The sequence below is a fragment of the Gracilinanus agilis genome, chromosome 3 (genome assembly GCF_016433145.1).
Source record: "Gracilinanus agilis isolate LMUSP501 chromosome 3, AgileGrace, whole genome shotgun sequence".
Taxonomy (NCBI): Eukaryota; Metazoa; Chordata; class Mammalia; order Didelphimorphia; family Didelphidae; genus Gracilinanus; species Gracilinanus agilis.
In genome coordinates, this window is record NC_058132.1 from 216,808,664 (window position 1) to 216,823,880 (window position 15,217).

The 15,217-nt window shown below is 35.1% G+C and overlaps 1 protein-coding gene across 1 annotated transcript in view; it reads left to right on the forward strand.

Annotated features, from left to right (window-relative positions):
- Positions 1 to 260: 260 nt before the first annotated feature.
- PGAP1 (post-GPI attachment to proteins inositol deacylase 1) overlaps positions 261 to 15,217 on the forward strand; it is a 73,217-nt gene continuing 58,260 nt past the window's right edge. The window contains 5 exon segments of the mRNA XM_044669679.1: positions 261 to 402; positions 1,964 to 2,121; positions 9,160 to 9,212; positions 9,627 to 9,693; positions 15,008 to 15,113. Of these exon segments, the coding sequence (XP_044525614.1) occupies positions 276 to 402; positions 1,964 to 2,121; positions 9,160 to 9,212; positions 9,627 to 9,693; positions 15,008 to 15,113 (511 nt within the window). The 5' untranslated portion in view covers positions 261 to 275.

The window sequence follows — 15,217 nt, forward strand, 5'->3', positions numbered from 1 at the left end:
ACATATTATGCAGAGTAATAAGACAATATCTAATGATTGTGTAGTATGTAGAGTAGGCTAAATTAGAGAAAATTATAGTCCAATAGCGAGGATCATAAAATTGCAATCTTAGATGAATTTTGAATGTACAGAAACCAGTGACATTACAAGTCTAATCCTTGTTCCTTCTAAACTGATGCTTTCAAAGATTCTAAGCCTTATTTTTACTTGGAATTTTTTGTTTTTCACAGGGTCAGGAGTTTGCACCAAAAAGTGTTGCAATTGTTGGTCATTCCATGGGTGGCCTTGTTGCAAGAGCATTACTTACAATAAAAAATTTTAAACCTGAACTGGTAAATCTTCTGGTTACCCAAGCCACACCTCATACTGCGCCTGTAATGTCATTAGATAGCTATCTTACTGGTAAGTGTTTGAAGACAGGTTTTACACTTATGAATATAAGCTATTGATTACTAATTTATTTAGATTATGTATCCAAGGAAGTACTGATGATTTGTGCTATGAACCAGAACATACAAAACAATGTTTCATTTGCTTTTTCAGCAATTTGAATAGAGAATGAGCATTTCTCAGTTGTTAGTTGTTATATAGGCCAAAATGATTAGCACTCACATTTGAATTGTGATATGTAGGTAAGTCAGATAGAAAGTGGAAATATAAATAATATTGTGTATACTATTTTCTGAGGAATTTTGGAACTAAATGTCACAGAATAAATATGAGGTTATTAATGAAACATATTTTTGGAGTATGACAATATATTTTTTTAAAAATTCAATTCTTGGTAACCCAATCTTATACTAATTCATATATCAGTCAGGGTGCTTTGCAAAGGATTAAGATGTGTGAAAACGGGTTTGTTTTGGAAATGAAAATTTATTTTCCCCACTCTATAGACTTAGAACAAGGTTCCTTTCCTACATGTGTTGTATAAGCTCTTCTAGATTATGGACTATCTCACTTTTTCTATTTATATCCCTACCATTTAGTATTGTGCTTGATCCAAATAAGTAAACAATATATATGTATTAATGTCATAAAAATTCAGAGATGGCCATAAGTTCGTTTTTATTTTTTAGCTTTCTGGCCACTACTATCATATTGTCAAATGTAATAATTTAGACCGAATTCCCTGGAAGTCTGAAATAATGTAGCAGTTTAGCAGCTATCATAATTTATTGTCAAAAAGTAAATTTATACCATGAGAGAATCTGACTCAGCAGTCCTCAAGATGAATTTCGCTTTAGTCTTTTCCCCAACTTGTACTTATCCTATATCAACTTTTCAGTAGGGAAACATTTTTGTTATATTCTTGCTGCATTGCTTTTAATAGTTTTAATGGCAAATCATCACTTGGGTTAAAGATGATTTAAGACAGCTATAAACCTGTGTAGCATATTCCTAGGAGTCAGGAACAATTTCCTAAAGGTAGTATTTAAAAGCCTTGGTATTAAAACTGACCATACTATGGAATCTTAAAGCCTGTATAGCAGAGGGACACTACATAGGATATGGAAGGCTTAAAGTTCTTCTGTGGAGGCAGGCTCTGGTCTTGATTTTGATGAATTTAAGACTTACTATATTTCCTGATTAAGTATATTTCTCATTCATAAAAAATCATCCAGATGAAAAGCATGACAATTAGCTTTGCTTGCATGAATATGGGGGTGATGAAATGAAATATAACATTAAATATATAAATATATAAAAATATAAAATTTATGGGTGTTATTTTTTATTTTTTCTGATTAGCCAAACTGCTGACTACTCTAATCTGTTGGCAAGGTGGAAATAGATGATAAAGTTTATGTTGGGATTCTATTCATTATTAAGACAAAACATTGAGAATTGTATATTGTTAACTGCTAATCCATTTGAATTTTCAATTTAATGATAAACATTACAGAAGTGTTATTACATAACACATTAAAGTCACCCTTTTATTCATTTTGTTTTCTTTCAGATTTTTACAGAACAGTAAACAACTACTGGATTCTGAATTCTCAAGACATAAAACTAATCACTCTCTCTATAGCTGGAGGGTTCCGAGATTATCAAGTTCGATCTGGACTGGCTAGCCTAACAAGACTAAGTCATGAGACCAAGACTTTATCTGTTCTGGTAATTATTTTTGTTGATTTGGGAGTTTTTTTCCCCCTAGGCTTTACTAGTTAAGGAAGGGAGGGCACTAGTAATTGGGATTAGGAAAGGCTTCCTTTAGAAGAATGGTGCTTAAAACCTGTCTTGAAGGAAGAGAGAAATTGTATGAGTCCAGGGAGAGCAATGAGGGATGTGGATAAGGGACACTCTATTCATGGTTATAACCAGTGCAGAAGTATCAATCATATGTTGGCATGATAATGGGAGATAGAACCCCTTGGGTGAAGAGCAGAGAGCAGGCCAGTTTGCCTGGATTGTAGGGTTTGGCAGAGAGAATGATGTCCATTGAAGCTGGCAAGTTAGGTTGAGACCAAGTTGTGATAGAATTTAAAAGCTAAACATGAAAGTTTATATTTTATCCTAAGGATAATCTGAGCTCCTGGAGTTTGAGTAAGGGAGTGACATGATCATTTCTATACTTAAAAAAACCACTTTGGCAGTTGTGTGAAGGAGGACCATAATAGAGATTGACTTGAGGTAGGGAGACCAATTATGTTACTGTGGAAATAATCTAATCAGAAGTGATGATGGAAATATTATGTAGTTCTCCCTGTTGCTTAGATAATAGCTTTGAACGTATTTACGACATCTATTAATGTTAACGCTGTTTTGAAAAATATAACTAAACCTGCATAGTGGTTTGATATGCCAAGATATTGAGCTTGATCTGTGTTTTATTATAGAAAACTAATGATAATAAAGATTAGCCTTTTCAATTCCTTTGGATAGTTTTATGGCTTCCTGTCCACTCAGATAGATTCTTGGTCTTCTATCCATCATTGATGATGTTATATTCAATAATCTGGGAAGAGATGGATGCCACCTTGACTGACAGGGATGGCAGTTGAGACTTGGAATGTTCCCAGATGCCGTGAGCCAGGGGCAAACGCTGGTTGGCCCCCATGGTATATATACCCCTCAAGCCACTTTGGAGGGAGGTCTCTGGACTGAAAGGTCTCTAGACTGAGAAGTCTCTGGACTCAGAGGCTGAGAACTGGGAATCATAGATCTCTGCCAACCTCTATGGTTCAATCTGGGCAGTCGGTGGCTGGAAGGGTGGTTGCAGGGTGGAAAGAGTGGTTTAAGAAGAAGAGGGTAGGAATAAGCCTGAATCTATTTCCTCATAGACTGTGAAGGCTAGAGAATCATCAGCATAGTAGTGAGAGAGGTGAGAGAATAAAGACTATCAATACATCTGCAGCAATACCCTTCCTTATTCTCTGGCTTGGCTGTGGCCAGGTCCAGCCAGAGATAGAGGGAGAGAGTGAAATCTCAAGCCTCCACCAGGTTAATATCCTCCAGTCCTGATTGTTAATTAGTCTAATAGATAATAGATCAATAGGGTTTCCAATCCCCAATCCTTGACCTTGTTATCCTTTCCCTACTTATAGATAAAAGAGTGTTCAACAACAAATACCTTCCTGAGTGGTCTTTCTATCACTACCCTTGGGAAGGGAGTCAAACGCAGTCAGATCCTGAATGTTATCCAAGGCAGCTCAATAGGCCAATACCTATTTATCCAACCCCAGGTTGGGCCTGGAAAGGTTACCCATCTATATAACCTCTCAGGGGTCCTTACTTGGGCAGCTATTAAAGAATCCCTAACAGGTTATCAACCAAACCTGTTAGAGAGAAGGGAATATCTTACAGCAGCAGTCAGGGTGATAGGAGTAGGTGTTCCTCCCACGAGGAGATCATAGATAGATATATATCATCACCATCATTATACGTCTATCTCTCTCCAAAACCCCTTATTTCTATAACAATAACTCTTTGGCTTCTTGCATACTTAAGGAAATATTCTTATTTATGTCTGCTCCCTGTATACCTCCAAGTTTAATTGGAGAAAGATTTTTTTCATTCTGCACTCTCCAGACAGATACCTAGTTTCTTGTCTACTCTCTGACCTGCAATTATATCCCTTTATACATAGCTCCTGACTGATTCCATCTGCATTTAACTCTTACTTAATCACCTGATCCCTTACCAAAAGGAGGCACACTCTGTGGAGCAAAACTTTTATTAATACAAATTGTTTAATGGTACCAAGACACTTATGCAGCAACATTAATAAGATGAAATGCAGAAAAATTTCATAGAGAGGATGATTTTCAGTGGATGTTTTGAGAAAGAAAGGCTAGGATAGGTATTCATCAATGATTGGATAGAAAAATATTTATAAAGTGCTCATGGTGTGTCAAGCATTGTATTAAGTGATGGAGATATAAATAGAAAAGCAAAAAAATTAATGACTAATAAAATGATTAATAATAATAAGTTCCTCAAGGAACTTATATTACAATAGACAGAGATAATCCACATAAGGCATTGGTGGCCAAGGAAGAATATTTTGGTTAAAAAAGTTACAGGAATGATAAGTGGAACCATGAGAGAGTAGATTAGTACACCTTTTCCAGGAAAAGTGACAGAATCTATTTGATAATAGCTCCAGAATTGGAAAGAATTAAGTTTGGGAGAGTATTCTTTTGTGGCAGCATGGTGGCTAGTGAAGAGAAGTACAGAGAATGAGGTGAAGTATTCTTGATGTTAATGGACAACCATCATTCAGAATAGCTGGGTCCCATGGCAGTAGTTTTGCAGATGAAAAGATCAAGACTTCCAGGGCTTGGTTTTTGGTGTAAGTACATGGCAGCTGGCAAGAAACAAGAACATGGTATTACCATCTATTGATATCAGTCACTTTTCAGTAGTAGTTAGGTCCTATTAGATCATCAATTATCTTCAAAATTTCAATTTTATTTTATTCATTTTTCTTGGCATAAATATTCCATGGAGAGATAGATTCTTAGCTGAACTTTTAGGCATCCCTTCTCTTGACTGATCTCTCTAACTTTCACCTGAATCAACAAACTCACATATATCCATTAGGACTTTTTCTTATGATTTTCTGAGTTCTGTATGGTATTACCCAAGTAAAACCATGCCTCAGAAGAGAGTGAGTCTAGTTAGAGTCATCAGTTTCTATACTCTGACTTAAGTTCATTCCTTCAGTATAAATGGTCATCCAATTTTATTGGTCTGCTATCTACAGGAATTTTCTTTCTACATGCTATCTTCTTGGACCTTCTTCTTGTTATTCAGCTCCTAATTCTTACTGATTCTATGTGGCAGGACTGACTGGTTAGTAAAAAGATAAACCTTTAAGATTGTGCTTCCCTTTTTTTTTTTAATTAAGTTTATTTATTTAATTAATTTGGAATATTTTTCTATGGGTACATGATTCATATTCTTTCCCTCCCATTCTCCCACAGCCAATGAGCAATTCCACTGGGTTTTACATGTGTCATTGATGAAGACCTATTTCCATATTATTAATATTTGCACTAGGGTGATCATTTAGAGCAGGGGTTGGCAACCTTTTTTGGCTGTGAGAGCCATAAACACCACATTTTTTAAATTGTAATTTCGTTAGAGCCTTACAGTGCTCTCACAGCGTGCGCTCCTGTAACAATGCACGCTCCTGTAACAGCGCCTGAAAAAAAATTGACTTTATGGCTCCTACAGAAAGAGCCATATCTCGCCCTCAAAAGAGCCAGATACGGCTCGAGAGCCATACATTGCCGACCCCTGGTTTAGAGTCTACATCCCCAGTCATATCCCCGTCGAACCATGTAATCAAGCAGTTGTTTTTCTTCTGTGTTTCCACTCCTGTAGCTCTTCCTCTGGATGTAGATAGTTTTCTTTCTCCTAAGTCCCTCAGAATTGTCTTGGATCATTGCATTGCTGCTGGGAGAGAAGTCTATTACATTAGATTGTGCCACAGTGTATCTGTCTCTGTGTAGAAGGTTCTCCTGGTTCTGCTCCTCTTACTCCTGCATCAATAGGTCATTCCAGTTCACATTGAATTCTTCCAGTTCATTATTCCTTTTAGCACAATAGTATTCCATCACCAACAGATACCACAATTTGTTCAGTCATTCCCCAATCGAAGGGTATCCCCATATTTTCCAATTTTTTGCCTTCACAAAGAGCTCAGCTATAAATATTTTTGTACAAGTCTTTTTTCTTTATCTCTTTGGGGTATAAACTCAGCAGTGGTATGGCTGGATCAAAGGGCAGGCAGTCATTTAAAGCCCTTTGGGCATAGTTCCAAATTGCCTTCAAGAATGGTTGGATTAATTCACTACTCCATTATGCTTCCCTTTTTTGCTTCCTCTCCTTATCCCAAAGTGCCAGTTGATCTTAGTCTCACCTGATCCTCCAAATAGCTTCTCCTTTATTTGTCCTTTATCTCCCGCTCCTTTCCTTTCTTTACCTCAAAGCCAATCATAGAATCATATGTAGAAGGAACCACAGAGGTCCTCTAATTCAGCAGGTTTTTTTCCTTTTTTACAAATAAGGAGGATGAGGCCTAGAGAAGAAAGTTAAGTGACTTACCTAGCTTCATAAACTTTTAAGTGACTCATTTGGGAGATTTGATTCTAAGTCTTCTCGATTCCAGGTTTATTTTCCTGTCCATTATACCAAACTGTTGAGTTTGAGAATCATGTCCAATAGACAATTTGGTGGTATAGGACTGAATTTTAGTAGGGAGACGAGGGATGGATGGATATATGAGATGATTGAATCATAGAGACCATTCATTAAACCCATGAGAGCAAATGAAATCAGCAAAAGATAACAAAACAGAAGAGGTACCAGGACAGAGCCTTGGGATATACTCACATTTAGTAGGTATGACTAGGAAGATGAAATAGCAGAAGAAGCTGAGAAGGTCAGAAGTGTAGAAGGAGAGTCAGGAGAGAGTATCTGATGACCAGTGTCAGAAGAGAAAATCTACAAGAATAGAGGGTGGTCAACAGTGTCAGGTGCTGCAGAGAAGTCAATAATTGTTTGATAATTTTGCATTAAGTAACCAACTTTTTGCAATGTCATCCATTGACAACCGTGTGTAAAATTTCCCATTTGATTTGTCTGTCTACCTCATCATGTAGCAAGCAATTTGTACCCTCTTTAACAGTCTTTCAGCTGAGTGTGTCTTTTGACAAATCTAGATCTCTCAGGCAAAGAATAAGTTAGATGCAACTTCAGCTTTGTAGACTTTTGTCTTAGTATGGAGGTTAATTCTTTGTTGTAGCACATTTTACAGACAGCCTCTTACAGGCCATTTTTATCTTCCTAATTCATCTCTCTCCTTTTCTGCTATTGTACCAGTTGCCAATGTTTTACAGAAAAGATAGTTTTTAATTCTCTTTTTTATTAATGTATTTTTCTCTGTGAGTTTTCCTAAAGTAGGCTGATATGATCCAGCATGTGAAAGATGGCTTTCACCTTTTTCATGTTTTCATGAATATTCATTTCAGAAATAGTCACCAAATATATAACAATTTATGAATTAATAATGACTACCTAATGGATGCCTGATGACATCAACAGCTTTTTGAACTCTAAAACAATGAGATGTGACATAGTACATACAAAGTATTTTATATACATTATTTTTGCTCCTTGCATCAGTTTTATGAGGTAAGAGATAAAGGTTTTACTATCTCTATTTTATAGTAAACGAAATAAATCCAGAAAGGGTATGACTTGCCCATGGTCACAATGAATTTGTCATTCAGTTTATGAACAAAATGTAAACTTTTTACATATTCCTTATATCTGTCTTTATTAAAACTCAGAAATCACACTAGTGGCAAAACCCACTCTATGACTCCAGAAACACTTTTGGCACTAATACATAATAGACAGTTGTTAAAGACTTTTCCTGTACCCCAATCTTTTTAGCTGTTTTTTCTCTTGAACTATCTATCACAGTATACTTATGTTCTTTGCTATGACTCATTTTTAGTAACCCTCTGTTTTACTGCATGGGAGGTACTTTCTGAATTCTTTCTTAAGAAATTGAGTCAGACCTGGGTGATGACTAGTGTGCACATGCTGCTGTGATAATCTAATTCCCAAATGAGTATGATTGCTTACAGTGTACCAGGTATTGGTTTATTATATGGAATAGAATATTGTAGGAAGTCACCCTTATAATTCTCCACAATTATTCATCCATCTTATGAGAGGACTGTTAAGATAACTGTTAAGAAGCATTTTGAGAGTATTTCCATTTGCTAGGAAGCTTAGTGACATCATTTGCATAGACTGATTATATTGCTAGTTTAGAGCCCTTCAGAGCCAACTGCTCTGCACCATGCATTTCTGTAGTAAATTTTAACTTTATATTTTTGAAATTCCATTCTTTGAATCCCAGTTTTATCCATGATGTTTTAAGTGACATCAAGTTGGATTTTTTTACTAGTCGTCACGTAAGAGATAATTTCAGATAGTCATTTACTTCAGTAAGTAGTGATTTTCAGATGATTTGATATAGAAAAATGGGATCATTGAGCTTCACAATAGCAACATTTGGGTTAGGCGATTTATAAAGCTTATTCTTGAAATGCTCTAATAGTATAAAGTCATATTTTTGCCCTTTTGGCACAGGGGGAAGAATATGGGATTTAGTGTTAGAGGACCTTGTTTGGAATCCTATCTTTAGTCCAGTGACCATAAGCAAGTTGTTTAACTTTCTCTAGACTTGTTTCCTTATCTGCAAAATGGAAGGAGGTTGGACTCGATGAGCCTTCCCATTCCTTCCAGCTCTAAATCTATGATCCAATATTTACTCTTTGGAGGACTGTAGTATTTCAGAGTGAACTAACATTATTTAGTACAATGAATGGGTCACACATATGTAAATATTTGTTACTAAACAGATGTTTTGGAGGATAGAAAGTATGTTTCTTTTCTTTAAACATTTTTTTTTATAAAAACCTTTACCTTCCATTTTAGAATCAATACACCAAGGCAGAGTGCTAGGTAGTGGGGGGTAAATGACTTGTCCAGAGTCACATAGGTAGGAAGTATCTGAGGCCAGACTTGAACTTAGGACCTCCTTTCTCTTTTTGCCTGGCTCTCAGTCTACCTGCCCCTCAAAATGTGTTTCTTTTAAAGTCTGAATTTACTTTTTTCTTTTCCCTTTAGACTTCAGCAATACCTAGGACTTGGGCTTCCACAGACCATCTCTCCATTGTTTGGTGAATAAGATCTATAAATAAATAAAGCAACTATCGTTTTTGCCCTTTATATGTTGTGGGGCTCCTACTTACCATTTGAAGCACTGAAGTATACTTCAGCAAAAGCCTTTTACATAGGCTAGCAACCTGCTTTGGGGGGTGGGTGGGGGGTGGGAAGGAGGACTTGGAAAAATTGCTTACCTCTCCCAGATCTCACATGTCTCAATATTAAAATGGACATGATACTAATCAATATCTATTTACTTTTGCATAGTAAATATGACAATTATGTAATTATTTCACAAATTTTAGGTTGTATACTATGTTTAATAATCATGGTTAAATTGATAGAATTATGTTCATTCCTGAAACCAAGGTCATAGGATAGAAGTTTCCAGTTTTTATTTATAAAATTTTTCTTATTAATTTCCTTAGGTGTAAACAATTACAGCTGGCTACAATTAGAGCTTTCTTTGATCTCATTGATGATGATACTAAACAGGTAGGTAATCATTTATAAATTATGGTCTTAATACATAATTTATTTTTACTCTTACAGAAATAATAGCTTTATCATGACCAAGGAGGTTTAATACCAGAAATGCAAAACTTAGGAAAAAAACTGTCAAAAATATGCTATCTTGGGGACAGCTGGGTAGCTCAGTGGATTGAGAATCAGGCCTAGAGACAGGAGGTCCTAGGTTCAAATCTGGCCTCAGACACTTCCCAGCTGTGTGACCCTGGGCAAGTCACTTGACCCCCTTTGCCCACCCTTACCACTCCTCCACCAAGGAGCCAATACACAGTATTGACTCCAAGACGGAAGGTAAGGGTTTAAAAAAAAAGATTAAAAAAATATGCTATCTTACACTTCAAGTTGTACTAAGAGTCTGGGGATAACCTGTATATAAAGAATAATTTTTCAAAAAAGAAAAACCATATAATTATGATCTAGGCTGGTTTGATGGAAAAGAGGACTGACTTTGGAATCAGAAAACCTGGATCAAAACTTTGGATATAGCACTTTTTCTTTGCTTTAAATTTTTTTATCTTTAAAATGAGGGAATAAGATCATTTCTCAGTTCCTTCCAACTGCAAATCTTTAATATCAGTAGATATAGAAAAAGGCTTTAACAAAATTCAACATTCACTCATGAAAGAACCCCCTAAAATTAATAAAAATCAGAATAAAAGGGCTTTTTTAGCACAAGAAGTAACTGCTTGGAATAAAAACGAATTATGTGCAATGGATAAATATTTAGAAATACTTATATATATATATATACATATATATACAAACATATAAATACATATGCTTCTATACTAATATGTAAACCAAAGATACTCACTTGTACCACTCTTTTATGTCATATGAGAAGTAATTGTAATAGGAATAAGTAAGGCTATTAGGACTATAGTGAAATGACCAAAATATCATTTATAGATGACATAACACCATGCCTAGAAAATCCAGTGGTTTTTTTTTTAAACCCTTACCTTCCGTCTTGGAGTCAATACTGTGTATTGGCTCCTTAGTGGAAGAGTGGTAAGGGTAGGCAATGGGGGTCAAGTGACTTGCCCAGGGTCACACAGCTGGGAAGTGTCTGAGGCCAGATTTGAACCTAGGACCTCCTGTCTCTAGGCCTGATTCTCAATACACTGAGCTACCCAGCTGCCCCCAAATCCAGTGTTTTTAATTAGAAAATTTGGAGATTTAATAAATATAGATTTAGTTGCATAGAAAAAAACTCACATGAATTATTCGTTCTTTACCTGCCAACACACACACCAGAACTATGTGAACATAACTACAAAAGACTCTTCACACAATTAAAGGCATATCTAAGAATTTGGAGAAATATTAATTGCTTATGGGTAGGCCAAATATATAGAATAAAAATGACAATACTTCCCAAGTTGATTTACTTATTCAATGCCATATGAACCAAATGACCAAAACATTACTTCAAAGAGCTAGAAAAACTCATAGCAGAAATCACCTGGACAAACTAAAGATCAAGAATATCAAGCAAATCAATGAAAAAAAGTGAAAAGAAAATCTGGTAGTACCAGATCTTAAACTATATTACAAAACCATAATTATTTAGACAATTTGTGATGATTAAGAAATGGGGAGGTTGATCAGCAGAACAATTTTAGGTAAACATTATATAGGAACAAATGAGAATGGTAGCCTGGTATTTGTTCAACCTAGATATTCTAACAACTGGGGCTAGAACTCATTATTTGAAAAAACTATTTGGGAAATTGGAAAGCATTTTGCCAGACGTTAGTTATAAAGCAGGGATGGCGAACCTTTTGGAGATGGCATGCCATACCCCAATCCCACCCCATCCCCTAGACCAAGTGTCGTGCCCCACTACTTCCTCCAGGACTGAGTGCTGGGTGTGCCTTGCCCTTTCCCCTAACCCCACACAGAGGAGGAAGAAAATGCTCCCTATGGGCTGCTAGGTGGAGGGATGGGGGTGTATGTAAAATATATCAGGTGTGGTGGAGAGGGGGAGAGGAGCAGCTCTGCCTGAGTCCTTCTGCCTTTCTTGTATCAAACTTTGGGTGAGGGGAGGGTGGCTGTGTGTCCACAGAGAGCTCTCTGAGTGCCATCTTTGGAACCCATGCCATAGATTTGTCATCACCGTTATAAACCAATACCTCACACAACATACCAAGACAAGGTTGAAATGGGAACATGATTTAACATAAAGAATAACATCATTAACAAACTAGAGTGCATGGGAGAAATTACCTGTATGGTCTATGGATGTGGGAAAAGTTCATGACCAAATAAGAATTAGAGAGACAATGGATAATTTTGATTACATGAAATTAAAAAGGTTTTGTACAAGCAATACCAATGCAGGTAAAATTAAAAAAGAAGCAGGAAATTGGGGGAAAGATTTTTGCCATAGGCTTCTTTGAAAAAGGTCTCATTTTTAATATTTATAAGCAATGAAGTCAAATTTAGAAGAAGAATAGGCATTTCCTAATTAATAATTGGTCAAAGGATATGAATAGACAGTTTTCAGGGGAAGAATTTTAAGCTATTGGTCTATTTTTAAAAAATTATGTTACAAATAATTAGAAAAAGCAAATAAACCTTATACCCATCAAATCTTCAGGTTCCTGAAAAAAAAGAAAAATAAATGCTTAAAGGGACTGAGGGACTGTGGGGAAATAGGTACCTTAATATACTGTCAGAGGAACTGTGAATTGGTCTAGCCAATTTGGAAAACAATTTGGAACTGTGTCCCCAGAGTTATTAAACTGTGTATGCCCTCTATCCCAGCACTACTACCTCCATGTCTGTACACCAGAGATCAAAGAAAGAGGAAGGAGTCCATACGTATAAAAATATTAATAGTAGCTCTTTAAGTAGCAGCAAAGAATTGGAACCTGAATCTGTGGCTATCAGTTGGGGAATAGATGAACAAGATGTGGTTTATTATTATATTGGAATACTCTCATGCTATAAGAAATGATGAAGGGAATAATTTTAGAAAAATCAAGATAGGCTTGTATAAACTGATGCAAAGCAAATTCAGCAGAATGAGGAGAATAATTTCTATAAAAACAACAATACTGTAAAGACAAATAAATAACTTTGAAAGACGTAGGAATTCTAATCAATACAGTGGTACCAACTACAGTTCTCAGAAGGTTCATGATGTAATATAGACTTTTTTTTTACATAGAGATGTAATAGATTCAAAGTACAGATTGTAGCATTGAGGGTGAGGAGAAGAAGAGCATGACTGATTCAGGAATTTTTTTTTACTTGACTACCTATTTGTAATGAGGTTTTTCTTGTTTTCTGAATGAATGAGAAAAGGGGAAGTAGGAGGTAGAAAATTTGGACCTGAAAATAAAATTGAATTAAAAAATAAAATCCTGCTCTCTCCAGGAGAAATATAGTACCATCAAAAGCTACAAACACAGGATATAAAAATAACTTTTATTTACTTCAACATCATCAACTATTTGGAAATTGATATGTGCAAACAAATGTGACCTTGATAAAGAAAAATATAAAACTCTAGAAAAACATAAAGGTATAAATAATTGGAAGGATATCCATTCTTAATTGATTGAGACAAACTCCATATAGAAAAATAGTAAAAGTCCCTGATCTAATTTATAAATTCAGTGCATTACCAATTGAAAGAGATATATATCAATGAGTTTTTTTCTTTCATCTGAATTGGAAAAAATATAAGCAAATACAGATGGAAAAACAGAAAGACAAGAACATGAATGAATTTTCTGAGGCAAGGAGGAGATTGTTGAGGAAGATAGTTTTACACTGCTAAATTTTAAAAATTCAAAGTGGTTATTAAAATTATATAATAATAACAAAAGATCAATGTTATGATAGGCCTAAAGAAAATGAAAACTAAGGTATATTTAGTAAATGTGGGAAAATAATAAAACAGTTACAGTAGAAAATAAATTTAAATTCTCTACTCATGATTTATACTGCAACAAATTATACTTGGAGTCTAAATTGAAATATAAAATTTTATTTCAGTTTCAATGAAGAGATGAATTTTTTCCTGCTAAATGTAGAAGAGATTAAGAGAGATTTAAGAACGTAAAAATTCTGGACAACAAAAAACAATATAATCCAAAAAAAGTTTGAGGGGAAAACAATCACAAGTAAACCAGAAACTGAGTTTGTAATTATGAGGAAATGATGAAACTACTCCAAACAAACACTCAGACCCCAGTGAAAAAAAATGATAAAAGGATAGGAATAAATTCTCTGCAAATTATACTTCATGAAATCATTTTTTAAAAGTTTGACTTGAATTAATAATTAAAACATAATTACAAGTGGCAAAACAATCATCTGGTAGACAATCTGACAGTAATAAGAATTATAAAGTAATTATAGCCTTTGACCCACTAATACTAATAATTACTAGGAATATACTCTTAAGATCAGTGTCATAGAGTTCAAAGGCATTTGTTGACCATATTTGCCACCAAAAAGAATTTTAAAAATTTGAAGCAGCCTTATAAATCAGTTAGTCTGACAACTTCATTTAGCAGATGAGAAAGTAAGCCCTTGGCATTTATGATTTTACCAAAATAGAATTGGATGTAAATATAGGTATTTTTGTTTTAAAACTTGAGATTTCTTTTAAAGCTGTGAACTACCAATTACCAAGGGTATTCAGGCAGAAACTAGATTAACACATCTTTCAAGAATTTTTATATTTGTAATGTTGAATTAGGACTTAAGGAAACTCTAAAGTCTTGTCCTACTCTAAAATTCCATCATTAAGTGACATTCATAGCATGAGCATCTCCTGTGAAATTTGTTGTGATTGTTGGGTTCTTGGGGTGACAGAAATTAAAAGCAGATTCCTGCTACAGAATGGGGTAGCAAGGTGTCTCAGTCTATGAAGCACCAGGCCTGGAGTCAGGAAGACTTATGTTCAAATCTGACCTCAGATACTTACTAGTTGTGTGGCCCTGGGCAAGTCACTTAACCCTGTTTATTTCAGTTTCCTCATCTGTAAAATGAGCTGGAAAAGGGAATAGAAAATATATCAAGACACTCTAGTATCTTTGCCTAGAAAGTCCCCAAAAGGGGGTCACAAAGAGTCAGATAAAACTGAACACTTAAACAAAAACAATAATTGCAAGAATAGATAATAACAGATTCCTACTCTTGTTGGACTTAGAGTATAATAATTCTATTAGTTACAAACTCTTCTTTTATGTTACTAAACTATGGTTGATTTAATACCATGTACATAAATAAATCATGACAAATGTTGCATTTTTCTTTTTAGATAACTATGAAACCCAAAAAGAAGATGGCTGTTTTGAATCACCACTTTGTTAAAAATCCAGCAAAGCTTTTTGAGGAAACTCCTAACATAATTGCTGATTTAACAGGTTGGGAATAAGAGTAGCATATTTTATACTTTAGTAAAGACTAAGAATAATATCCAGAAATGCCATTATTATAGCTTAACAGAGTTTGGGACTCCGTGGTGGAA